The sequence below is a fragment of the Buceros rhinoceros genome, unplaced genomic scaffold, assembly GCF_000710305.1.
Source record: "Buceros rhinoceros silvestris isolate BGI_N320 unplaced genomic scaffold, ASM71030v1 scaffold23256, whole genome shotgun sequence".
Lineage (NCBI taxonomy): Eukaryota > Metazoa > Chordata > Aves > Bucerotiformes > Bucerotidae > Buceros > Buceros rhinoceros.
The window spans coordinates 5,652-32,432 of NW_010419641.1; the positions used below are offsets into that span (position 1 = coordinate 5,652).

At 37.5% G+C, this 26,781-nt stretch overlaps 2 protein-coding genes across 2 annotated transcripts in view; one reads left to right on the top strand and one right to left on the bottom strand.

Moving 5' to 3' along the window:
• POC5 (POC5 centriolar protein) overlaps positions 1 to 21,795 on the top strand; it is a 23,454-nt gene extending 1,659 nt beyond the window's left edge. Inside the window, exons 2-13 of the mRNA XM_010139026.1 lie at positions 952 to 998; positions 1,483 to 1,488; positions 2,932 to 3,079; positions 10,126 to 10,322; positions 10,699 to 10,875; positions 11,515 to 11,619; positions 12,909 to 13,088; positions 14,416 to 14,578; positions 17,854 to 17,972; positions 18,894 to 19,007; positions 19,861 to 20,037; positions 21,629 to 21,795. Coding sequence (XP_010137328.1) covers positions 952 to 998; positions 1,483 to 1,488; positions 2,932 to 3,079; positions 10,126 to 10,322; positions 10,699 to 10,875; positions 11,515 to 11,619; positions 12,909 to 13,088; positions 14,416 to 14,578; positions 17,854 to 17,972; positions 18,894 to 19,007; positions 19,861 to 20,037; positions 21,629 to 21,778 — 1,583 coding nt within the window. The 3' untranslated portion in view covers positions 21,779 to 21,795. The remainder of the gene's footprint in view (positions 1 to 951; positions 999 to 1,482; positions 1,489 to 2,931; positions 3,080 to 10,125; positions 10,323 to 10,698; positions 10,876 to 11,514; positions 11,620 to 12,908; positions 13,089 to 14,415; positions 14,579 to 17,853; positions 17,973 to 18,893; positions 19,008 to 19,860; positions 20,038 to 21,628) is intronic.
• A 1,593-nt stretch (positions 21,796 to 23,388) lies between these two features.
• ANKDD1B (ankyrin repeat and death domain containing 1B) overlaps positions 23,389 to 26,781 on the bottom strand; it is a 27,793-nt gene continuing 24,400 nt past the window's right edge. Inside the window, exons 14-16 of the mRNA XM_010139028.1 lie at positions 24,614 to 24,812; positions 23,779 to 23,910; positions 23,389 to 23,447 (exon numbers count right to left, since the gene is read on the bottom strand). Of these exons, the coding sequence (XP_010137330.1) occupies positions 23,389 to 23,447; positions 23,779 to 23,910; positions 24,614 to 24,812 (390 nt within the window). The remainder of the gene's footprint in view (positions 23,448 to 23,778; positions 23,911 to 24,613; positions 24,813 to 26,781) is intronic.

A 26,781-nucleotide genomic window follows, 5' to 3' on the forward strand; every position in this document is an offset into this window, starting at 1 on the left:
GGATACCAGGGAGAAGAGATCAGCAGCTCTCTCTCCCTTCCCCTCCTCAGGAAGCTGTAGAGAGGAAGAGGTCGCCTTTTCTCAGGCTAGACCAACCCAGAATCCTTAGCCACTCCTTGCAGGAGTCTTATTACTGTTGAAAAAGAACACTGTGGTCACAGCTGAGCAATAGGAATGATGACAGGAAACTACTGTACTCCTTTTACATAATTTTGAAGGGCCATTTTTATTTGTTTGGGCCTTTTTGATAATTTGGTGCATTTAAATAGAGGCTGGACCTTTTCCTTATAAAAAGAATCCACTTTCCGTTTACTTATAATCGACTTGTGAAAGACTTAGTCCATTCATTCCATTCTTTTTTTGTTGTTTAGTGACCTTGACTGCAATCCTAAGCACAAATTCCATGCAGCGTCTGTAGATTTTTATAATGCTTTAAGAAGAAAGGGAAAAAAAAAACCCAAGAGCCTCAGAATGCTCTTGTGCCCTTTGCTGGATGCAACACTACTTTATTTACATCTACAAAACCAAGAGAGTATGCATTAAATGATCAAAACTCCTCTGACCTTCAGACCTTAGCACTATATCCCTGTAGATTAAGGCTCTAACAGAGTTTTTGGAGTTGACATAATGGCTTGAAAGTTTTGTTTAAAGCAGGACAAAGATAGTAAATAAATGACAGATGTACTGTTAAGTTTGTTTTATTACAGTTTTACTTCAAATTTATTGGTTAATATTGCATTCCAATTGCAGTGCCCTTGTTATGGAATATTTAGGATTGAGATAATACACTTAATCACTCAATGTTTCCATTTCTCCTTCTTACTGCATTTTCTCACTGCATTCTCTAGGATTGTTTTTGGGGTTTGTGTCTATGTTTCTGGATACTCTTGTTTTCTTTGATAATCTGCTTTCAGCTTCATTCCAGTGTTATAATATTGTAATTATAATTTTCCAAATTTTTTCACTGGATGCTGTCTATTTGCACTTTCTGCTTCTGCGTAGGACCGTGTATTCTTGCACACAGTGGATTATTTGGGTTTTAATAAGAGCATTAACTTGAAAGACTAGATAAATTTCTTGCCATAACCTGATACGTATACTTTGGTATGTATACTCAGCATATCTATAGTAAAGCAGGCTAAAAAAAACAGTGATTAAATTGAGTGACTCAAAATAAGCTCACCTACTTGCACCTGACAGCTTACCTACTATAACCATTGAATTGGATAAGATAATCATGGAAGCAGCTGGATCAGCTTCTGCTTAAAACTAACTTGTTTAAGGGGAAAAACTACATTTTAAGTTGCTATTTGGTCACACATTCTCTCTGAAGAAAGAAGTGATCTAATGTCTTTTGCGTGATCATTTAATTAGTGAGTTAAGGTAAAGACCAATATATTGGATTTTTTATTCTGCTGAAATTCTGCTGCAGCGTATTTTGTACAGTTCCGTGTAGTTTCTCGCTGAATAACTCATCCAAAGATATCTGTTTTCCTCTTGTGACATGCAATAAAATTGAATCTGTATTTTTTAGAGAGCTATAGATAACGGGAAAATTGATAACTTGTTGATTTGCAACTAACCATACCTTTTGTGTGGGATGTGATACTTCCTTTTGCTTATTAAAAAGATACACTATGTATTTGTAATTATATAACTTCATACATATTTATTTAGTCTTTAAATTTTAATAATAGGTCAGAAGATGGGACATGGAAGTTTAAAAGGAAACTACAATTCAGCTGAAATGTACAAAATCTAGATTCTTAAATTCTCCAATTAGTTGAAGGCTACATAAATATAAGGGTTACACTGAAAGTTTTAAAATATTATCCTTTTCAGCTGGTAGATTTGAAAACATATTACAGGATAATTTTTTAACTGTTTAAACTGTTTCCACTCTTAACTTTCCCCTCCTCGAAGAGGAAAATAATTTCTCATTTCACGATAGGTTTCTGAGGTTTGACCTCATTAGAATACCAAACAGAATTAGTGTGATAGTATTAAGAAAAAATGACAGTTAGTAGCCTGGTTTAGTACTTACCAACTGATGTTTTTTCCCAGATATTTAATTAGTGGCTTTGATTTCTGCATTTAACTGCTGCTGAAACTTTTAAATTAATTCCTGAATTGTATGTTTAAGCTGTAATACAGATTGTTCACAGTTTCACATTGAACTCTAAATACTTTCATTCTGCAAATCTGTCGAATTAGGAAGTTTTAGAAAAATGTTAACTGGATTCGTTTGGCACGTAGTATAACACTACGTACTAGATAGATCGGTTTGTAACTTTTTAGCGGGAAAGCTTTTATGTTAGTTACGTAGGTATAGGGAATGTGTGTGTTTACATAATTTTTAGAATGCATAATATAAGGTGAGAATAATTGTATCTAAAGAAAATACTGGATAATCAAATGGTTTTTGATGATTGGCTTTATAACTCCCACCAAAGAAATTGTAATATTATGGAATAAGAAATGTGACCATGTTCAGTAGCATCTTTGTCATGGCTATAAAAATATTTCTTTTTCTTTGCAGTAATAGTAATACTTAGAAATAGTATCAGGTGATTAATAGCTTATCTGAGCTGGAACTTTTTTTTCCAGTTCACATTTTTGTTTAAGGTGCCTATTATAGTATCCAATTCTGGCATCTAGTAAAATCTTTCTCTGTAACTATTACAGTGCATGTAGTTGTAATGGGAAAGAACGTGAACGTTAAACAAGAGAATAATAAAACATTGTAGTCATGGTAGGAAAACAGCTTGCTTTTGCATCTTCAAAGGAAATCCTCTTAGTTTTCACGGTAACAGTAATAGGAATAATAATTCTCTCAAATTATCAAAAACAATTTCCACTCCTTCCTACACATACCTAGTTTCTAGAAATGCAATTGTAGTTTTATAATTATTTGTCATCACTTTGTGACAGGATGAATATGAAGAGCTGCTTCGTTATGCTGTAGTGACTCCGAAGTTTGAACAGGGTGTCTCGGGGTGGTCAGAGCATGCTTCAGAACTGAGAGCAGGTGGCAGATTTTCAAGTGTAACAGATGATGCTATTCACCATAGGACTCCAGGTAGTATGTGCAAAACCATGCATTGAACTTACAAGAACAATGATAAAACGTTTTTGACCTGAGTTTTCTAATAGCTTCTCTTTGAAAAAATATATGTAGCTCGTATGTAGCACGTCTGCATTTTGCACAACAAGAAATTCAGGAAGGCGTATTCACTGAATGGTTCTGTCTCTGACGTTGCTTTCAGATGATAGTACGGATGTGCTGATATGTCTCTGTGTTTTGAAATTCACATGCTTAAAGTGGTTGGTGTAATAATGGAAAAAGGGGTGCCCTTACTTACAGTATACTTAGTTGAAATCTGACAGGTCGCAATCGGTTTTGCTCATTCCTGTGCTGCCATGGTAGATAAATGAGTATTTAAAATATGATTTTTTTGCAAGTAAGAGTTACCTTAAAAGGACTTTGTATAATGACTAATCATGTCGCTACATGAACATTAATCTTCCTGTTTCAGTTCAATCATGCTATTCTAGTTTTACATTATTGCTTTGGTGTATATACTTAGTGTCTCGTGATGCATTAGAAACACTCGTATTTATGGTTATATGTTGTTTGGTTTTGTCACTATCTTTTAGACTGAGGAACTTCTGTTCATTTTGTTTCAGAAGAAATAGTAAACAATCTTACCTGCATTATTTCTTTACTAGGAGTTCAGCTTAATTGGAGGAACTTGATTTAAATGAACATCTATTCTTTATCTTACTATTTCATGATCAAAATATTTACTTACAGTTTTCTCATCACTTCTTTTTGTGACCCTTGAGGATGATTTTATCTACTATTTAGAGGAGCATGGGACGTAGAATATGTAGATAATTTTACACAGCACTTCAAGGCTGCTTAAGACTCTAGTAGTAAGTGTGGTACTAATCATTGTTCTGGAGTAAATGTTGTTCATGGCTAGCGCATACAAGAACTCTTGGCTGTGCTGATCAGACCTAAATAACTGTCTGCTAGCACAAATTTACCAATGCAATTGTAAAGAGCAATGCAGACACTGGAAGTTGTTTATTTCATATTAGAAAAAGAACCATGAGTGAAAATAAATCTACCTTCTTAAATTGTATGGTTTTTTCACTGGAATATAAAGCAGTCTTAGTAAGCTGTCATTTACCATTTAGTTAACACTTGTTAATACAGTATAGTAAAAAGTCACCTAGAAATGAGTTCTTAAAATAAGGATTTGATTAAAAAGAGTCTGGTAGTATTGGTTACGCTTTGTATTCTTCCACAGTGCATCTGTGCAGTGGAGTTCAGTATGTTTAGCTACCAAAGCCAATACCTCTCCTTCTGTTATGCCATAAGGAGAAATGTTGTATCGTCATTTTTATAAACTTGTGGAGAATCTTAGACCTTATGACCATCATATCCATAACTTCTCCCCAGACAGAACAAGTGTGGTAGTTGTTCTGAATATCAGACTGCCACAGGAAATGTAGAAGGTATTATTTTGTGTTCATTGAAAGCAGGAGAATGGAGGTTTGGAGAGAAAGGCTATTCTGTAATGACAGTAGATCTGGAATTAGAATGTGATTAATGTTAGAAGAAACTTCTACTGACAGGCAAGTTTCAAGTGCAGCCTTTGCATTTTGATTTTTACATACTGAAGTTTGTTAACTTGATCCAGTGTAGCTATGTCCTGTGTAGGAATTGTACAAGTTCTTAAGGCATCAGATCAACAGAAATTGCTGGTATTTTGTAATATGGCAATTATTCTTGAACAATCAAACACTGTAGAAAAAATTCTACTGTAGAAAGAGGTATTCTTGCAACTCTTAGAATGACAGTAATTGCTTGGGGTTTAAAAAATTATGATAGAAAGTGTTTTGGTTGAGGGAATAAAACATTCTCATTTGTTATATCAGGTTGAGTTACCAAAAATTGCAATCTGGTAGGTTCAACTAAAAGTAATGTTTAAACTGTCTGTGATATCCACAGCCAAAGAACATTCTGTGGCTCCTGTCAAGAGTCCAGTATGCTCTGACCAGATTCCTTTACTGCACATGAGGAGGGTTTAGTCTTCCAGTCCTAGTTTACTTGACTGAAGATATTTCCTTTTACATGGTTGTCTTGGTTTAGCAGAGTGATACAGCAGTATACTGAAATCAGTGCAGGAACATGTCATGGTCTATTTGGATCTCTAAAATTTACAAGTCAGCATACTGTAAATAAAACTGTATATTCTGAGCTCAAGAGAAAAGAAAGTAAACACATCAAACAAGGTCTCAATCCCCTTTGAACAGACAAGTCAAATATGTGAACTAACTAACTCATCCTTTAATTCATGAGGTTCTAACTCACAAGTTCTCCAATTTATAACTTGCAACTCATAGGTCACATCCCTATGAGCAAAATCGTTGCCTAACTGATGGAGAGAGTGCTCATCCTTTCTCCTCCATCATAGTACAGGACTCCTCTGTATCACACCAGGAAGCATGAAAGCCTCAGCAGTCTGTCTGCTGTTGGATGTGCTTCAAAAGCTGTTTGGATAAGCTGATGTATTTATAACTTTCTGCTTGGAAGTTTGGTCTACACCATTTTTATGAGTAGGGGATTCTGAAGAAATTGCCAGACAATCAATAGCAAGTAAGTAGTAAGCAAGTAAGTAATAGCTATAAGCTCCAGGAGACAGCAAGCTGCAGGTGATAATGGCTGCATAATGACCTCTAGCCCTTCTGTCCATCATGTCCTGCCTACATGCTGCTCTTGCCTTGACCTAATGGCGCTGCTCCCAGGATACACCAGGCCTTAGCATGAAATGTATGTTAGCTGAAATATGAGCAGGACTTGAGTGAATAGTCATGGCATGATAGAGTAGTTGTAATATGCAGTTAGGTCACAGTACAGCTGTGATTTCTGTTACCGGTCTTTTTACACTAACCATCATAACACGGAGCATCCCCAGTGGCTGCGAAGGACTATATGGGTTAAATCTCAAGCCTGTTGCTGTGTTGAAAGTTCATTTTGCTGGTTGCTGAGTTTTTATATAGTGTTGTTTTGAGCCAACACTTCCCGGAAGCTCATCAGGCTAGCACAGGAATTCATTCACACTTCTTGATTAACCAAGGCCACTTACACAACTAGTTGATCCATTCAGTTGGTATAGCCATTTACAAAAAACAAAGGCCACACTCTGCCCACCCTGTGTAAGTCTAGCTTTCTTTACAACAGCTGTAGTCACTCCCTGTGTTCTTTGCTAAGCTTCATGAGCATAGTGCTCATCTCCCCTGAGTCTTCTTCCATTGTATCAGGCTGTTTGTTGGTCAGTCATACTAGCAGATCGCCAGGGTTGAAATACACTTGCAAAACTCTTGAACTATAGAGCAGTTCAGGTGAGGTGCTGGAAGCATTTCTCAGCCTGAGAAATTGCTGGAGTAGAAAATTTCAAACCCAGCAATGTGTGTGCAGTTATGGAGAAATCCTAGTTCAGGGCTTGTCCCCAGTGCTCTCTCTGCTTAATGTTTTGTCTCCCATGGTCGTGGAACATAGTTTTCTAAGAGAATATTTGTCATACATGATACTGCACTTCATAAGAAAGGAGGCCAGAATCAAAATGCTGGACTTGGGCACTTTTTTTGTAGGTGACTGTTTACTCTATTTTCAGTCGTATTTGTCTGAAGTTCTTAGCCAGCCCCGTCTACTGTCTCTCTTTATTTCTGTGAAAGCAGTTATTTTTTGTTTTCTGGGGCCAAACATCTAGCCAGCCTGTGAAGTCGTTGTTTTTGCCTAAAGGTGTGCTGTCGGAGTGAGAGGACAAATTTCTGTTCCCTGGATTGCTTTTCTCGAGATATTTGAATAGTGTTATGTTTTAATGTGCTTGGTATTACCAAATAAGAATAGTAATTTCCAAGCTGTAGTTAATTGTTATGGGACAGGAGAAAGAAATGCTCTTAAACTTGAGGGTGATCAAAACCTTGCATTGCAGTTTTATGTATTGCTCATTAAAAGGAGTCACATATTCCCTTCAGTTATAGACACTTACATGTTTATTGCAGATGGCAACACCTTGCAAAATACAATTTATCTTTTCAGAAGAAGAAAATGGTTACAAACAGTGAAGTAGGTGCTCTTTATCTTCTCAGACAAGAGAGAGAGACAAGAATAATATTTACATGGCCCTATCAAACTTCTATTAACTACACTCTATAAATAAACTTCGGTGCTTTGCTGCTTTATCAAAACATAGGTTTGCTGTTCAAAATTTCATTATGTCCTGTCAGTCTAGGAATGAGATGTGTTAGATATCCTTGAGAGAGAGCTTGAAACAGTCTAGTTGTAAAAGAAGATTATTGCAACCTTTAAAAAAGGTTCAAAATCTGTCCAGCTCTTCTATAACCTCTAGTACTGATGGAGGGCGATTGCATATTTGAGGAGTATTTCCCACAGTGTTAATGGCCTCAGAGTACCAGAATACTTCAGGTTTTTGCCATGATACTAATTGCAAAACTTTGGATGAACAGTGAAAAAGTAGTTAAATTCAATACTATACCTCTGATACTGATCAGATAAGAGATGAGCAAGTTGTTTCTGAAGGACAGTTAAATTTTTTATTTAGCTCCATTCTTGTGGCACTGCTGCATGTTAAAAATGAGGCTCTTTGACATTTGTTCTTTTCCTATCTAGTTCTAATGCTGTTGCTGTGTTAAAATAACAAAATCATAAATTAATAGGTTAGCATTCTATAAATTTATAATACAAAGTGCATATCTGTAGTGGTTATAGGGCAAATACCTAAACGTTTGCTCTTCTGCAGAGCTTCTCAAGCTTGCAGTGTTTTTTCTCCCCATCTCCACATGACATTAGTATTGAGACCAACAGTTTCCAATCCCACGTGATGCCTTCTGAAATGAAGTTTTGTATGTGGAGTATTCTTTCGTCTGGCGTTTTGACTTTCTCATCAGGCTTTTGAAACCGAAGTGAATGTTTCCACTATGACAGCAGAAGTCTGATTACTGGTAATCTCTATTTGTTGCAGTAAATTTAATGATATGTAGTATCTTCACTAAAAGCTTCCAGACAAATAAGAAAAATAATTGGAATAAAGCATGCAGTTCTATTCAGTTCAATGTTTAAATGCTTTTAAACTTTGAAACTTTAAACTTAATTTCCTGTTCTTGTTACCAGTTCAGTTGATTAAATTGGAAAATGACTAAGAGTGGAGCAGTAAATCATTTGTAGCAAAGATGTGTAATGATGACTCATACCTAAACAATGGGAAAATTCCTTCTCTTCGGAAGGAATCTTCTACCAGTCCTCAATATTGATCCACTAAGCATCTGCGAAGATTTTTTTTTTAAAGAACTATACATTTTAGCAAATCGCTATCCTCAGCTTGGGCCACTGATAGAGATCATGAGTGAGAGCAGTCTGTCAGAGCTTATTTACTTCCTAAAAGCAGAAAAAGTCAGATACTAGAGGAACACAATAAAAAACTAAAGTAGCAGTATTGGGATAACAGGAAAAAGCTGATGTCATTACTATAAACAAGAATACCATCTAGGTATTTGTCAGAGTAAATAAATGCATGTGGGGATTATTTAACGAAGTACATTTTTAGACTTTAGACTTTATCATATCGAAGAGGTTCGATGTTACTGGTACCTTAGTGCACTATAGTTGAATGACATCCTGTAATGCAGTGGAAGGAACAGAGGTGACAGAAGGAGAGCATTAGGAATAAAAAATTAATAAGTCCAAGTAGAAAATTATGTCAATACAGGAAAGCCAAGATAAATTGTAAAAGGTGATGATATATAAATGTAACAGATGCACTTAGTGGATTGAGTGAAGGATACATTCTATGGTAAATGAGAAAAATGGAAGCTGAGTTAAGATAATCTGTATTTAGGGAGGATTAAGGGGAGGGGAGTGATCAACTTGTACTATCTTGGACTATGGCAGTTTTCAGTCTATTTTAATATTCTGGGTTTTATTGGTTACTTTTTGTTCTGGTTTTTTTCTTGGTAAATGTCTTGCAAACTGTGCTGGGTAGGTTGGATATGTTTGTAATCTAAGCAAATAATAAAAGTTTTTAAAAAAATAAGTCTTTGCACCTTTTACAGCACTGTCACAACTGAATGAAGTGAACACAGTGACATGCGGGAATGGGAACAAGTGGCGAAGGACAGAATGGGGAACATTTTACAATAGTAACACTGTGAAATATTTGATCTTGTGAAAGGCCAGCCAGAGTCTTTGACAGTGAAATTAGATGTATTTCAAGTAGTCTGGGTCATCTATCTAGGATGTTATATTTTTGGGAGTTCTTTACAAGCAATGAATATTCAAATTCTGCCATTAGCTAAGCAATACTCCTCTCATTTGCAGGATGAGCAATGACAGAAAGATAGAATCTGATCTTAGTATAATGGTGTGATTGGGAATGATCTGTTCATGGTCTGCTTATGTAATGGGGTGAATTTCTGTTGCAGTGGTAGTCAGCCACAGAACCTGAAAGTGAGATGTTGTTATGTAAGGCATTATATAAATTCCTGGTAGGCATTTCCTTTCTCAAAGAGTTTAAAATCTAATTAGATGAGCAAATCAAAAGCTGTAAAGAAATGGATGCAGGCACATACCAACATTGAAATACACCTGCAGGTTGTGTTGTTAATACACAAAGGACAGCCTCATGAGTTTACAGTCTCTTAAGGAAAATGGCAAGTTTTTAGTTTCTTTATCTGAGTTGTTAGTCAGTTACAAGGCTTTACTGAGAAGGTGTTCTTTGTTTCTGGCAACACTGATTTTTGGTACTTGGTGAGATCATCCTCTTTAAAATGTAGCAGCATTAAAAGATTCTGTTCTTTAAGGGAGAGTAGTTTTGATTTGTCTAACATTAAAATAGGACTGTTGATTTGAATATAATTGTATCTTGGAAGCATATATTTGAATTCGTTTTACATGGGGTAAGGAGGTTTCCAATGATGGAGTCAATATTTTGGGGGGCTGGGTGTTTTTTAATGCCTGGCTTCTGACTTCCATCCAGAATGCAGACCAATTAGCCTTTCCAGAGTATCAATCTTTATTGTCTGTTTCATTTTCAGTCTTAATATCAGTGAAGGAGCCTTCTGAGACCAATATGGAACGACATCACCCTATTCTTTCGGAAGACACTTCGTCACAAGGGTCCGCACACGGTCCAAGAGAAGAAAATGAAACCATAGTTACTGAATTAACTTTACCTGATGAAAAAGTAACTCAAATAGAAAATATACTTGATCTCTGGAGTGGAAATCTTAAGGTATTTGTTGTGTACGGAATCATAAAAATCGTATGTAGATGTCAGTGAGGTGTAGAGTGAGAGCGCAGGAGAAGCTGCAGTGTGGTTGCACTGGGAAATGGTGGTTTTCTTTTTGATTGTTGTGTATTGCATGTAAGCACTAGATTATGTTGTTTTAAGAACTTTGGGATAACTTTCTCCGTTAACAATGTTCATTTATTGTCATTCAATAGTTCATTATGTTTGGTAATATGTATAGATGTATACAGCCTGTGTAATGAAGGCATCACTATAAATATTCATGTCTCCTTAATTGCTAAGTGTTTTAAGATTGGAAGATAAGGGAGGAGGGAATAATTTTACTAATTGCACTACTGTCATCCCTTTAACGTTTCAGACAAATGTTCTGGCTGAATTGAGAAAATGGAAGCTTAGTTTGATTGAACATCACAAGCTTCAAATGAGAGAAGAAAAAGAGAAACACGCTGCACATGTGAAACAACTGAGCAATGAGACAGAAAATCTGAAGGAGTTGCTGCGTACTTATGAAATCTCTATTGGCAGGAAAGATGAGGTAGTAATTCAATTTCGTAATTCAACAGTTCCTCTCTCTTTAAAAACAGCCACACAGAATTTTGGGGTCCATCTCTTTGAACACGATTCTTAACTGCAGCAAGTAACATAAGAGAAGTAAATAATATATTTAGACTGTATAGTAGAAAAAGAGTCATTATTGCTAATAATGTTCTCCATAGTAACAATGGAAACTTAACATATTGTAAGTACATATTTTGCAGTTTGCTTCTTAAATAAGGAACAACAGTAGATCCTAGATTTAGTTCATGAGGTTCACACTGGCTTACATGGCTCTGTTAGCTCTTATACTTTAAAAGCCTTTAATTTTTCCATTATTGGATTAGTTTTCTTGAGTTTTAAATGGGCAGCAGTCTCCTAAATGTTAAGAGAGTCTCATTTTAGGATTCTTAGGAATTGGACATTTGAACAGATTCTTAGGATTGTACATAGTACATTTTCATCAGGACTTTACATTTTTCATTCAATTATTTTTTCCTGCTTGATTAGAGTAAGAGGAAGATTCAGTAGAAAGCATCTGTTGCAAGTAAATGCTTTAAGTGAAAAATAATTGGTGCATATTCTATTTGACCTATAAATATCATAGCTATTGAAATAGTGTTAATAAATATTTTTGCAGGTGATTACTAACTTGACCCAAGCATTAGAGAGGCAGAAAGAGAGAATGGAGTTGATGAGAAACTTTACTCTGTGGCGGATTCAGCATGTTAAAGCCAAACAAGAGGTATGTGTGCAAAATAGAAATGCAAAGAAAATGAAACCTCTGAACTCAAAAGGGTCAGAGTTGCTGCAGTGCCTCCTACAGTTTGAAGAAATAACAGGGTTTCTGTTTTGATGTGTTTGACAATGTCAAATAACAGTTTGAAAACATCAATTCTAAAAAGAACAGTGCTTTTGGAATATTCTCAGGATGGGGAAAAAAAAACCTTTACTTGTCTTCTGTTGCTCCAGTTACTGTGATATGCTCATGGCAAATCACCTTAGTTTACAGTACCTACAGAAGTGCCAAGGGAAGCTATCTAAATTTCAATCATACTACATTCAAACAGTGATATTTAAATATTTCGGGGAGAAGCTGCTTTCACAATTAATACTTCAGCTGCTCTCTTTTCTTACATTAGCTCATAGCTACTTCAAGTTTTGGTATTCACACACAGTGTTGGGCATTGTGTCAGGCGTGTAACAGTAAAACAGCCTACTCAGTGAGGTATGACAGAAAGGAAGGATCCCACGTCAAGTCTGCAAACCCTTCCCATTCCAGACTGTTACAATGGAGAAGCTCTATTCAGGACCTTTGTTCATTGTTACAGATTCCTGTCTAGACTCAAGTTCATTAATTATCCAAAAATCTGCTGATTTGCAGAGAGGGATAGCCTTTTCTTTTTTCCTTCTTGTCCATCTTAGACTTTACTAATAATTTGGAGCCTGGTTTTTACTCAGCTCTTTTTACTTTTTCTAATTCATTTCTGAAAAAAAAAAAAAATTGTATGCTGAAGTACATTGTCCAAAGACTGTTTTGAAATAGAGTGGAATAACAGAATTGTCTTAAACGGCCCTTTAAAGCATCCTGAAGTCTAAATTTGTTTAAAAGATATGTGGTTTATGCTAACTGCAGTCTTTGACGGCAGGTTTTGTATGGTTCTGGTAGTGAATCAAAATGTGCCACATACCTACTAAATGGATTCATACATGCATGGCTACACTGTATATGTGAGGTTGTTGCTTAAGTGTCATTAAGCTAAGAGTAAAAACGCTGTTTTGTTTAACCTAGGAGTTCTCAGATATGGCTTCTCATACTGGGGACAGTAATGCTCCGTGACGTGTGCAGAAAGAAACGCTGAGCTGCTGATGCTGTTTGTGTACCACTTCACTGCAGCACACGTAATTCAGTTTGGGCATTCCTATTGTGGTCTGTGTAATAAGTTGTAAAATAATCATCCATATTTTCTAGAGTTTTTAAAATTTTAGGAGTCCCTGAACTTGCATATGATGTGGTTATCTTTGTTTCTTAAGGAATATGCAAATAGAATAGCAGACAGACAATTCCGGACAGCTTTGATGAAGAAAGTGTGGGCAGCATGGCGCTCTCTTAGTGAAGAAAACTGGAGAGAAAAAGTAGCAAAAGCCTGTCAGTTAAGGGCAGAAGATGTCTGTGTTCAGCTCACCAATGATTATGAAGCAAAAATTGCAGAGGTAAAAGAAGGTTTCTTTTTTTCAGTCTTTCTCTCCTTCACTCCCCCACCCTCCATCCCTCCAAAGTATCTCTCTCAGCAAACTTGAAAACATGTGGACTTCCAGCAGAACAAAGTTCCCCAGTACACAAGACAACATGAAGAGATCCAAGATCTCTACTGTGGATTTGACGTGATTTTCTTTCCCCTGCTTCTGATGTTAAAACATTGCTGATTGGCATGCACAGGTGAAGTAAATTGGAGTCTTCCTGAAATTAGACAAATCTCTGTTTGCCCACTGTTAGGGATGGTATTTGTTTTCTAAGAGCATGCTGTTAATGTTTTATAAAATGCTATGCATTTTGAGTCTTACTGAAAAAGACAGTGGAAATAGAAGACCATTGTTATTATGAATTACAATGATGAGAACAATTTTTTTTTTCCAATAGTAGTTACTGTCTTAAAGACTGAATATAAATTTGTTTGCCTTCCATTTGCCAATTAAACTCATTAAAGAATTTTCAGGTGAAGTCAAGTTGTCAACACATGCGTTCGTGCACTGTAAGTATATAAAGTATTAAAATACGCATTTTTTAAAAGCTTTTTATTTTAATATGAAAACAAACTGGAATTTTAAGAACAGGCTTACCATATGTAGATTACCACCACAAAAACAGTCAGTAGTGTCTTTTCTAAAGCTTTTTTTTTACAGTAGCTGGAAAAGAGAGATTGCTGCTGTCACTCTGTGCTTAAATAGTTTTCTAGGAACACTTACTCTTCTGCACAGTGAATCCATGTTCCTGTAGAAGTCTGCTTTGCGCCAGATGCCTAACTTCTAAAAGACAAAAAGTTTGAAGATAAATTTCTGCTTAGCTGGTTAGGTAGAGTCTGACAGTCCTTTTGAATGCACTCTTGTCTTTGGTGTGCTCTAGTACAAGTAATGTGCTGTAGTACAAAGAAATTACAAGCATCAGCTATAGGGTAGATTTAAACAAGGCATAAGGAAGACATTTTTTACGATGAGGGTGGTGAAACCCTGGAACAGGTTGCCCAGAGGAGCTGTGGGCATCCCATCCCTGGAAACATTCAAGGTCAGGCTGGATGGAGTTCTGAGCAAACCTTATCTGGTTGAAGATGCTCACTGCAGGGGAGTTGGACTAGATGACATTTAAAGGTGCCTTCCAACCCAAAATAATCTATGATTCATGATCTCTGTGGAACCTGAGATTTCAAAGTGAAAATGCCTGTCTTTGTAAATGTAGTAAGTGACTTTTAAAGCTAATGGAGGAATATGTTCCTAGTTTGCACTCAGAAGTGCAAGACAGCTGCTTCCTTATTCTCTTTCATAGCTAACTGCTACTTTGGAACAGGCAAAAGCTGAGATTCTGCGGCTGCACAGTGAAAGAGAACAGTATGAAGACACCATGAGGAAAGCCTTTATGCGTGGTGTATGTGCTTTGAATCTGGAAGCAATGACCATGTTTCAGGGCAAGGACAGTAGGACAGACTCTGGTCAGTATAAAATGCAGCTCTAATCTGGTAATGTATGTGGGGTTTTTGCTGGGTTGGTTTGAGGTTTTTCTTTGTTTTAAAGTATTCTACCTTTTTTTAATTTATATAATTTGAGGACTTGACTTGTGTCAGTACAGATTTTCTCGAACTCATTGCTTTAAAAAGTCCTGTTCAATATGTTGAGAAATACTCTGATGCTGCACGATGTACTGCTGTAGTTGAAAAGTAGTGCATGTTCTCTTCATCCAGCCTTGCTTGGAGGGTGATGGCCTGCAACCGAAGGCAGAACAAGAAGCCAGGGATGGCAAACTTCCTAAAATACTGTGGAAGATTACCCAGAATGCTGTCAGCACCCAGGTTATGAGCACTTCAGGGGGAAATTCTGGAAGACCTTCCTCTATTCTCTAGAATCCCAGTGTGCAACAAATCTACTTTTCCCAAACAGCTCTTGCTTCTTAATCTTGCCTTTTAACGCAAAATGGGCAAGTAGTTCTCCCAGGTTCTGTATTTAGTTGAAGTTCTGTGCCAAAACAGGAAACACCAGCATAATTATATCAGCAGCACACTTGTAAAACTTGTGCAGCTACACAGGAAAGGGCTGTACACCCTTACTAATGTAATGAAATCACCTCCTCAGAGTAAGACAATCTACAGCAATAGGAGCATAATCAGGCTGGTGCAGGAGACTACATTAAGGAGAAGAGCTGTGCCAGCAGGAGTGTCACAGCTGCACGTGTAGCTTAACAAACAGCTGTACTGGCAGCAGTTGTTAATGGCCTTAAGACAAGTAACTTAAGTGTGGCTAAACTTAACAATCTTATACCAGATGTTTCTGAACTACTTCAGACAAATTCCTCCCCAAAAACATAGATATGAAGAGGAAATAAAAACCTGAAGAAAGTGTGAGAGGATACTTACCTGAGCAGCTGTCAGAGCCTGTTAAACATACATGATATTTGTGCAGTTGCTTGGGCAACTATAATATGACACGGGCTAATTGCAGTAGCTCTGTGCTAGTAAAAATACAGGATCAGTATCTGGGGAAGGTCAAGAATGAATGATTTCTTGAAAATACTGTGTTTGGGAATAAAGTTACAGGGCATTGCCCAAGTATTTTATTATTCACCGTGTTATTAATTAAGAACTACTCTCTCTGAGCTTTATCTTATATTTGTTTGTTTATTGTTTTCCAAAAACATTCAACAGGCATTGGGTCTCCCTAATACTGACAGGTAACTGAGTGGTGTGAAATAGGAAAGCATTGTTTTTGTAAAACCTGTAAAGAAGAGGATAAGTAGAAAGGAAATGAAAACTGAGTTCCACAGCTGCCATGACCAACCCCTGGGGTCCATGGAACGAGTATTTTACTTGATTTTTAATGTGAAGCAGGAGCTGATACTCTGCACAGACACAGTACTAGAGATTTTGCTGTGCTGGGTGGATAACACTGGGGTGCCCGTATCCAACTTTTTGGGTGTCCAGCATCCTGCTTTTTAATTTCCTGTGGTCAATGTAATCCTCATCACGCTTTATAACATCTCATTCTCTGTTGTCCTTGGTCCCATGCATGCCATCTTCTTCCACTGCCTCTGCTGTCACCTCCTCCCCTTCCCCAGGCACACTGTCTCTTTCATGCCACAGACAGACAGTGCTTTTAATGAAGACAACTTAGTACGGTTGTATAACTGTTTATTTGCATTCTTCCTCAGGTATAACATAACAGTGATGAGGACAGTAAGGACTTCAAACATCAGATTAGATAATTATTATGATTTGCTCTAGTCTTGTAATTTATGAACATTAAAATTTCCACGTGCCAGAGTCAGTTGGTGATTATCTATTTATCTGAACACTGCAGTGTCACCTACTGTCATAAAATCAGAATTTCATCCCTTATTACTATTATTAGGTTGTTATTACAAAAGTAATAGTACATTTAATATACATAAAAACATAGAAATAACATACGTATAATATACCTTATAATGTGGGTTATTAATAGCGTGCAAGTATCAGCCTTAATGGGTCCATAACATTTGGAGTCAGTGTTGGTGGTCTAAAATCTATGTGGCTAATCTACTGACAGATTTCTTTGGAAAAAAAATTCTATAAAGGTTATTTTTAACCTTTTTGTGCATTTAAAGGGACGATGAAGCCACAAGAATTCATTACTTTTTATTTTAAAAAACTTTTTTTTTCAGTAATATAGGTCAGGTTGGTCTGTAACTACATGTTGATCTTGACTGTGCTTAAGCTTAGCATGTGTGTACGTACATACGTATGTACAAAATGCATATTCTGGCATACTTTCACTCTTTGAGTATTGCACAGATTTGAACTACCTCCCTTATACTTTTCCTGCTTGCTTCATAAGGAAGAAACAAAAAAAACCCATAACTACCACTTGGTGTCACTCTAGTCCCTTGAACGAGCAAATTTCCCTTGTCCTGGAACTGCTGCTAGCATCATCTGCTTCAGAAATAGCAGAGTAATTAAGAATACCTCTTTCTGCTTCCATTAAGGGTTATATTCTAAGGGAAAAGGCTGAAACTGCTTGGAAAATGTATTTGCCTTAGGTCTACAGATCAGACTCCTCAGAATGTCTGCATTCGTGACAAAAGAATGCTGGGCGGATTTAAACTCAGGCTTATCCAGCTGGTGGGAAAGAGATGAGGGCTGTAGGGTGCCCATAGATCATCCCAACCCTACAGCCAGGATGTGGTGGGGTTCAGCCATTGTACATGGAGATGAGATGCTGCTGAGCATGATCTATGGCTCCTTGAAATTGCAGTACGTTTTCAGGAAAGTTAAAATAACACTTCACATTACCGACAGTGAGCCCTCTTACGGCTCTTATGCCCTTGCAGAAGCCCAGTATGGCCTTTGTGTTTTGCTGCTCTCTACCTGAACTGGATTTTGGCCCTTAGTGTAAGAGCGGCTCTTGCACGCTGGATTTAGTATCGGCAGGCTGTATGAAGAACCTCAGCCCTTTGCACTACAGGTATGTGAGAAGCGCCACAGCCATGTTGAGGTGTAACACAGAAACAAGCCCCTTGGATAATATTATTTCCAAGGATCTGAAAAAAAGGGTCAAATACAGCAACATTTATATATATATCTTCCCACCTATAACGAACAGGGTGATCTTTTTTATTAGATAATACAGAAAACCCAAAGGAATAGTACAGTTTTTACTGTGACTTAGCTCTTTTTTTCCCCCCTTAGGGTTTGCTAGATTATGTGCTAATCCTATTACTTTATGTTTCTAATAATAGATGTGGGAAGTAGGAGAAATGATAATGGTGCTGCTGTTGCAGGGAGGCTACCTCCTTCACAGTATAATCCACCCTCATCACCACCTCCACCAGCAACTACTCTTCAGCTGGAAGACATGGTAAGCTTATAGCTGGAACAGAACTGTATTTACTAGTGATGACAAAAATGAACTTCCTTGGTTGGAGCTTTTTAAAAATAAATACCATAGCCCATGAATTGAGAGAATTTGAAGACAGTCTAAGTGTGAAAAGAAACCTATGAATATATTCAGACTGTAGTGTGTAAATGAAGTGGTTGGGGCACAGCTGCTGTACTTGCTATACTTCCATTAAGCTCCATTTTTTATTTTAATGAAAATGAGTTAAACTAATGAAGACAAGGTTACTATAAGCAAAACTTCTGTGTAAATTTACTTTTTTATGTATCTACTTTTTTATCTTTCTGGAAAAAAGATGTTTATAGTTTGGGGTTTTAGGGGGTTTTTCCTCTGGTTTTTTGGGGGAGTCGGGGTTTTGGGGTTTTTTTGATTGTATTTTTTTGCTAGGGGAAAGAAAAACACCACCACCCTGAGCTTAATATAATCTGAAAAGAAGAAAAGATGGCTTAACTTGAAGCTTCTTTTTTAAGAGTGTAACATATATAGACACTGAGGGAACTCAACTTACTGTCCTGTCATATCAGCTTAGCCAGATCATTATCCCGTAGCTTGGATGATCTGGACTTGCCCTGGTGTCATCCTGAAGACATTGGCCCTGTACTCTAGCGTTAAATTGTTTCACAGGTTAGATTAGAGAAGATGTGTTTGCCCCCTCCTAATTTTTCATTCTAATAGTATAAAATGTTATTGACACCATTTCTACAACTTAGACAAGTATTTTTAAATTAGCCAGAAAACAGTAAAACCAGATATAAAATGTCTGCAAAAAAGTTACATTCAGAAGAGTAATCAGAATAGTAAAAAAAATTACTACCTAAAGAGTAAAACTGTATTTTCTAGGAAGTTGTACTCATCCTTTGTAAACTCTGGTTCCATTCACAGTTTTCTACCCACACGGGTCATGCAGGCACTTCTCAGACCAGGCTAGATTCTGATTCTCCAGTAATCATCACTAGCACAGCTGCAGGCTCTGGCGTGGCATCAACTCAAAAGCTGGTAACATGCTAAAATTAACTTTTTTATTTTTTTAAGGCATAATTATAAGTATTAGTTTGTCTATCATTATTTCTGCATTTTTCCGTGCAACACAAGTATGTAGTTGAGGAAACTGCCATAGAGTTTACATACCTCTGTGAAGGCACTAGTTTTCAAATGCTCATTAGTGTTACAGAAACCCATTTATGTTACAAGCAATTTTAAATTATTTTTGTAGGGGGCAGGGGAAACCGTGACAAAAGGAAGAAAAGTTCACATACACTTAACGTATAGCGCAACAGGAACAAGTGGTATTTTACACAATATCACTTCATGGAAAGAGCACCTTGCTGTCTAAAGTGTCTCATTTCCTCTTCTGTATTTGTTGCTAAACTGTCCTTTTGCTTTTCTTCACTGTCTTCTGCATTGCTTTCCTTCTTTTTCCCATCTGGTACTGTTTGCTACCAGCTGTCAAAGAAAGATGCAGCATGTTACTGCATGGGAGCTTTTTTCTATCTGCTATGTTGCTGCCTGGCTTTCTAGGGTGATGGAAGTGCCTGCAGCTGTCACTCAAGTACGCAGCCAGTGAGCAAAGCTAAGCTACCCATGCTGCTTTTGATTTTTGTCAGATTAGCCTTACGCCTCTCAGGATAGAAGTCACTTGCTTGAAACTCTATCTCAGAGTGGATAAAGATGGAATAAACCAGTTGCAACTAGGTGGAGCAAATTCAGTTCCATAGAACATAACTGGATTACCTGCAATATCCCATGTTCTGTTTAGGCATGAGGCTGATAAAATTAAGAAGACATACTAGAGTATTGTAAATAGGATATTTAGAATTTTTTACCAACTAATACTGTAATTTATTTATAGCCTGTGGCGAAAGTAATAACATCTGCTCAACAGAAAGCAGGAAGAACAATCACTGCTCGAATCACAGGCCGAGCTGATACAGGACAAAAAGCCAGAATTTGTGGTAGTGTAGCAGTTATGGGAGTTACACCGCCCATGAGTTCAGTCATTGTTGAAAAACATCATCCAGTCACTCAGGTAAGTCAGAATTACGCTTGTAACAGAATTTTTATTACAACATATCTGGTAGTAGGTTAAAGAAAAATGACCATCATGACAAGGTTCAGACTTGAGGCCTGTAAAATAACAATCTGTCTTTGGGGTGGGCAGAAGACTCTGGTGAGAGGAAGTAACTATTGCCACTTTAATCTATTTGTCTTGTTTGCATGGTAATATTTCACAGGTATAGTAGTCTTGGCTGTCTCTTTCTCAGCCAGCTCTTTCATGAGTCTTCCTCTTCGTAGAAGTGGTCAGCTGGTATAGCAGTGTTGGATGTTATCACCATGCAGCCACAGTTTCAACATAAGCATTGTGGTGTTGGGCAGGAAGAGTGACTGCGCTAGAAGTAGCAGAGCTGAAGATTAGCCTGACAGGCTCGGTGTAGCTAATCTATGGGGGGGGAAAAAGTAAAAACCTTGCCCAGAGACAATTAAACTCATCTGCTGTTTTTTGTATTTTGAGTCCTACTACCTCCATTCATCCTGAATAAAACACTGAAATAAGAGCATTAATAGGGTGTGAAAGCACTATACAAGACTACTGTAAACAGGACAATCACTACACTTTCAGACTAGTCTGAGCAAAAAATGGTTTTAACTTGTGGTATATGGAACAGTTGAAGATGGTGGTTTATATTGTGGCTTGTAAAGCAAGATCTGAGTTTTCTCTGTGCTATCTAAAAGTCTTGTTTCCCTTCAGTGATACTGCCAGAACAAGCAGAGCTGTATCAGGTCCCTTAATTTGAGCTAGAGTTACTGGTAATTGTGTGAGCAATGTTCTGCTTTCACTCATTTCCTGTAGTGAATCAGAGTCCTGTGGCAGTTTTGAGAATTTGAGCTCCTAAGCAGAAATTCATATTTAAATTGTATTTTAGAGATTTGGTATGAGACTTCTTTCAGAAAGAACAATCTCTGGATTCAGATTGTGTGGCTACTGTGATAAGTGAAGTACCTGAACTACTGTACCAAAACCTGACTTCTAAAAATGCAGTAAATGCGACAGTCCCAGAGATACATTCCATATACTCTTTCTGCAAATAAATGCCTAAGTGGAAGTCAATCTGATGAAGTGTTTCTCCTGAATTAATCTGACAGGGGAGAGAGTTTACACTGACTAAAAGCAGAATGACTACTCTTTATTGCAGTAAGGTGGGTAGTGTTTTGGGGAGAAAACTATTTAAATAAATGCAAACCTTTTCCTTTCAGAGACTTCCTCATAGCAAATACTGAACTTTGTAAGGAAAGTTGCCATGATTAAGTTAGCATTACAGAGGAAAATTCTGAACAATATGTTAAAAAAAACCCAATCAAACAAACCCTGAAATAAGATTGAGGTGACAGAAGCTCAGGGTACCCAGTTAAACGGAAGTTTATCACTTTATGTTCTAAAAACTATTACAGATAAGGAAGGGAAGAAATTACTTCTGTTGTTAATGTAACCTTTCTCCCCCACCCCACCCCAGAGAACTGAATTTGTTTGCTGAATTTCTGTTTAAATTACAGCTCACTTGGAGCTATTTAAATTCAAATTTTTTGATACTACTGTTTTGATGTGTCTAATTACTTTTCAGCAAACCATATCCCAAGCCACTGCTGCAAAATATCCTCGAACTTTGCTCCATTCTTCTGGTTCTACCACTATGAGACCTGCAGGACAAGTTGGGCGGATGTTACAGGGTCAGACTCAAACCAATGTTCAGTCAATAAAAGTTATTGACTGAGTGAATATCTTTCTCACCAGTGCGAGTTTTTATCAAGGTACAATTTAAACCTCTTCCAGTCTTTTCAGATTTGACATCACAAGGCCTAAAGTATATATCATGTTTTTACCCTTTTCTAAAAAAAATTTTTCAAAGTAAACATGTTCTTACAGTAAACATCTGGAGGGGAAATAAAGAACTTGAAATGTTGTTCTACCTCCAAATTATGTTTTTAAGATACACACTTTTTATTTAAGGAATCTTTTGCACACTTTTAAATAAAGAATAGAATGTGATTTTTGTCTGAATCTCTTTGTTTAGAACCAACGTTACTAAAATCTGCTTTCAAGTGAAAATGAATTTTTTGTAACACATGCTTTAAGTTGCTTACACAACTAAGTGTAGTTGACATGCGTTTTAATTATATCCTACAACAGCATACTTAAATGAAGAATAAAGGGGTGGTATCCTTCACACCCAGGGTGCAACTTAGGGTACAGAGTCCACGAGAGTGTTAAATGTTCTCATTTTACAAGCTAATGTTGCAGAACTTGGTGTTTTACCTGCCAGAATCTAAGAAATTGTGATCCTAGGTCCCTAATTCCACAGCCTGATGATTTACCATATTCCTGTCATGCTTCTGCAGACATGTCAAAAACATGTAAAAACAGGTTGTCACAAGAGCGCAGTTAAGTGTAAGACTTCAGACTAAGGTACAGATCTTTGGTTTTTTTAAGTACAAACAAGAAGATTCAGTACCAAATAATCCTAGCTATGTATAGACAGACAAGGCAATTCAGTTCTTCCATTACATGATAAAATTGTTGTTACTTTGTTACAGAGAAGACTACAAAGATAGACATTTTTCAGATATTGTATATATTCAATAATAAGAAAACCTTTTAATTTGTTCAGCAAGACACTACCAAATACTAATTCAAGAAATATGTAAATAATTGCTAGATATGTTAAGTATTAAATATTAAATGTTGGTTTTTTATTATGTATACAAGTTTATGCCATGATAGAAAATTCTGCAGTCAGCCTCACACAGGTCTAGATATGACATTTTTGTGTATTTCTACTACATAAATCAAATGCTGAAGAAGAAAGACTTTCTAATCCTAGCACTAATTACACAAGAGAAAAGCCCTCTTTACACAGGAGTACTATAATCCTAGCAAGACTTGATAAAAAACTGAATCCCAACCCATTTCTGGAAGTGTTGATTTATATACATGATTTTCACTTACTAAATTTAATTTCAAGTGGAAAACATCTCATTTGCAATTCATGTCAAACACAGAATAGCTTAATTTGCAGTTCCAATATGGAATTAGTGCATCAGTGTTAACCCAGCTGTAGAAATTGTAAGGGGGGTGGGTTTTGCTTAGCAGTATAGTCATAAATTACGAGCCAGCCCTTCCCTCTTAAATTCTTTAAATCATTGTATAGCAAACACATGAGAAAGAACTACCCAATATTTCAGGAGTGCAAGTTCTTCTAGCTTGGCAAAAGTCATACTACTGCAGAGTAGGTTTTTGCTTCCAGAAGAGAGATTATTTGTATTTGAAAGTTACTTTCCACCTGACCTGTAATTCCATCATATATTCCATATTTTATTGATGAGCTCATGAAATTGTACATTTTCTGGACTCCATGTCAGTGCTACTTGCAGATCTGATCTTCTCTGTAAAGTAAGAGGAGAAAATGCTTGCTTGACATGTTCTGCTTTTCACAAGATCAGACTGATCCGAGGAAGGGCCAGTCACACTTTAACCATGTTTACAGGACAAAGGAGTGAAGCAAAGTGTGCACATTTTAATCTTTTTTTAGAAATCTCAAGTCTCATTTAAATGCACTTACTCAAGCAACCTCACACCCAGCAAGAGCAGAGTCCCAAAGAAGAAGACAGTGTCCTCCAGCTCCATGCCACTCTCACCTTCCTAGCACCAGCAGGAACTTCAGCACCACACTGCAGTCTCGCAGAGGACAGTGTAATGTGTTCTGTAACAACTTACCAGCTAAAGGCTGAAGCCCTGCTTCCACGAGATCTTCATATATATGCTTGACAGGATTCTGACAAACCAGCAATATGCCGTGTAACCAGATGAGCAACATTCTGTTTCCGTGTTCCTTATAACTTTTTTTGCCTATGTAATAGACAAAGCATTTGTCTGTTCCATATGCTGGAAACAGTGTATTTTGTGCTTTCGCACTTTCAGAGTTCCAAGAGGTTTTAAAACCTACTCATTTACTCCCTTTCTCACCTAGAAGCAGAATAAAGACTGAGACTTACAAATGTTAAAAAAAAAAATCTAGTTTTATCGTAAGTACTGTAAAGGGAAGGGAAAAAAACTAATACACCTTAAAATTAGTTTTTTCTTTCTTTTTTGCTCAACACGTGGAAATACACCCTGAAGTGGTAAGTAAACAAGTACAATGGTGCTATAGAATTACTGCTTTCCCAGCACTTGAGATGCCTGAAACCAAAAACTGCAGTTTCATGGCAGCTGTGAAGACAGAGCTAGAAAAAGGTCTCCCTATGTCACGAGTTCCCCAGATCCTCACTCACAGTGTGACCTGCAAGACTGATCCATGCTGCTCACTGTTGATGTTTTTGATTTCCAAAGATGAAGGTTCCTTCAGGCCAAGAGGGAGAATGGAAGTGGCCTATACTTCTACACCACCACTTCCCAGGAACCAGGGACAAGGCTTGTATCCATTCACTGCTCTTTTTCATGATTTGAATAAGAGCAGTGTGGTGAGTGTGTATCACCGTGTTTAAAAAGTAACTAACTCTGCCATGTGTATTTGTAGCTAATACGTTATGTCTCCCCATTCAGATATTGTTACCTGTCCATTGTTCTTCAATAGCTTTAATTTGTCCATCTGTGAACTTCCAGAACAGGGCCAGTTTTTTCCATTCCTGGGGTTTTAACTGGTTGTATGCTAGATTCCAAAGAGAGGAACGTATTTGCTTGGTCTGTGTACTATGATCCTGTTTGAAGGACAAGCCGAAGTCTGACCCATCATTACAATGAGCTGGGTGTTCCTGAAAAAGAAAGGAGATGATAGATTTTGTAGTGAAGCTGGGAACCTTTGCTCAGCGAGCAGTGAACACAGTCCTGTACAGCCGTGTGTAGCTACTGACAGATGATTTGCTCAGTGCAGGTAAAGGAACCATATTTGGCTAGTAGAGTTCTTCCAAAGATGTCTTAGCATGGATGATGTTATTACAGTCTCAATAACAGAAGAGAATCCCCCCTGTGGCTATTGCTATGTTTTACTAAGTTAAATGCAAAATAAACCACTTTTTCCTCTGGCACTTGATACGCCGTAGCAAGCAACAGCAAGTACTACGCCAGCTCTGCTGTGCTCCTTGGCTCCTGTCTGCTTTCTGTGTCACAATTTGACCATGGCTGGGTTTCATTCACAGTTCTTACTCATTCCTCTTGCTTCTCAAAGTGCTAACCTCTCCCTGAGAAGAGGCTAGGCATCATCAGCATGGCGCTTGCTCAAGCTGTTGACACCTCTGTCCCATCAGCTCTGTTTGGCTGAAATTGGAACTACCAGGTCATTTGGTAGTAGCATGCACCATTGGGTTTAGTATGCAGAGCCCCATTCAGCAAAGTGCCTCAGCACCAATAAGCACATGTGTGTTGAACCTGGATCTAGTTCTATTGCCTGCATAAGCAAAACTGGCTAGAAACCAAAACCTTAAGCATTTTACCCTCCAGATTAAAAATGATGTTGCTACCATATGCATGACTCGCCTGAAACAGGAGTGATGGTGTTGCTTCCTGTTTGGGCACTTCTGGAAAAGCCACACCTAGCAGTGATTTCAGCTCTGGCTAGGTGGTGCCCAGCAAAAAGCCTCATTCCTAGTGTAGGTAAGCTCAGGCTACTTTTATAGTTCATTTTGTTTACATGCTAGTCTAGTTTCGAATCAGTCTCCAAAGTGAAAAATATCTTCAGGAGGTTGATACAGGATTATGAAGCAGATACTAAGCAAAAAAAAAAGGAAATGGCATGTTTTAAAAATGCTTATGAGAGTCTTGTGAGAAAAGAAACCCCAGAACAATTTAGTTCAGTAACTATGCTTTGCCATGTAGGTTTGATTTCATTTTTGTGGTGCAAGCTTTATTTCATACTTCCTGGCACATGCAAGGTGACATTTAGGACACTTTACAGGACAGCTTCAGGGTCTCCCCAGTTCAGTGTTTCTCTTCTGAGGTTTAAAAAACCAAACTAATAAAAAACCCACAAGCAACCAACCAAAGAAAACCTTTTTTCTTCTCTCTTTGCAGCAGCGCAGCTTCTCTTTGCTGCCAGTTGTGTGTCTAGGCAATGGCAGAGTGAGACAGTAACAGCAGCCCTCAAATTCAAACAAAAAACAGCCTGCGCAGTAAGTAGGGAAGGGTTATGTAGAAGCAATAGATAGAAAAAAGGGCAAAGGGAGAGAACAGGACACTCTCGTACACATTAGTATCATGTGCGCTTCCTCACAGCAACACAACGTTTCCTTTTCTAACTAACTGCTGCCTTGTCACAGATCGTATGTCAAGTCAATGTTACAAACGGAGTTCTTGCGATAATGGCTCAAAGCACTGTAGTTTCATATATGATAAGACCATCTAAACAATGTCATATTCCATAACTGTAAGATCTAAGCTGTTCCCAAAGGCTGTGCTCTTAGCTTCAGGTAATGGCATACAAACAAACACTTTATCCTTCTATTTCCCAGCATCTGTGGAGCTCTTGCAGAAAGACGCTTAAACATCTTTTCTTCGCAGGCAGTTCAGGGAGTTCGTGTGGGTGTTCTTCATGTTAATTAATCTGGATCTGTGATTTACCAGCACAATGCCCTGTAACATTGATGCAGATTTGGTCAGACAGGGCCAGAGTGGGGTCGTAAAACCAGCTAATTCACGTGCCTGCACTCAGGCTGGATCAGTATGATTATACTGCCCTACGAGGCACTTGGCTAACCTGGTAAAACAAACACGCCCTAGCAGGAAGCA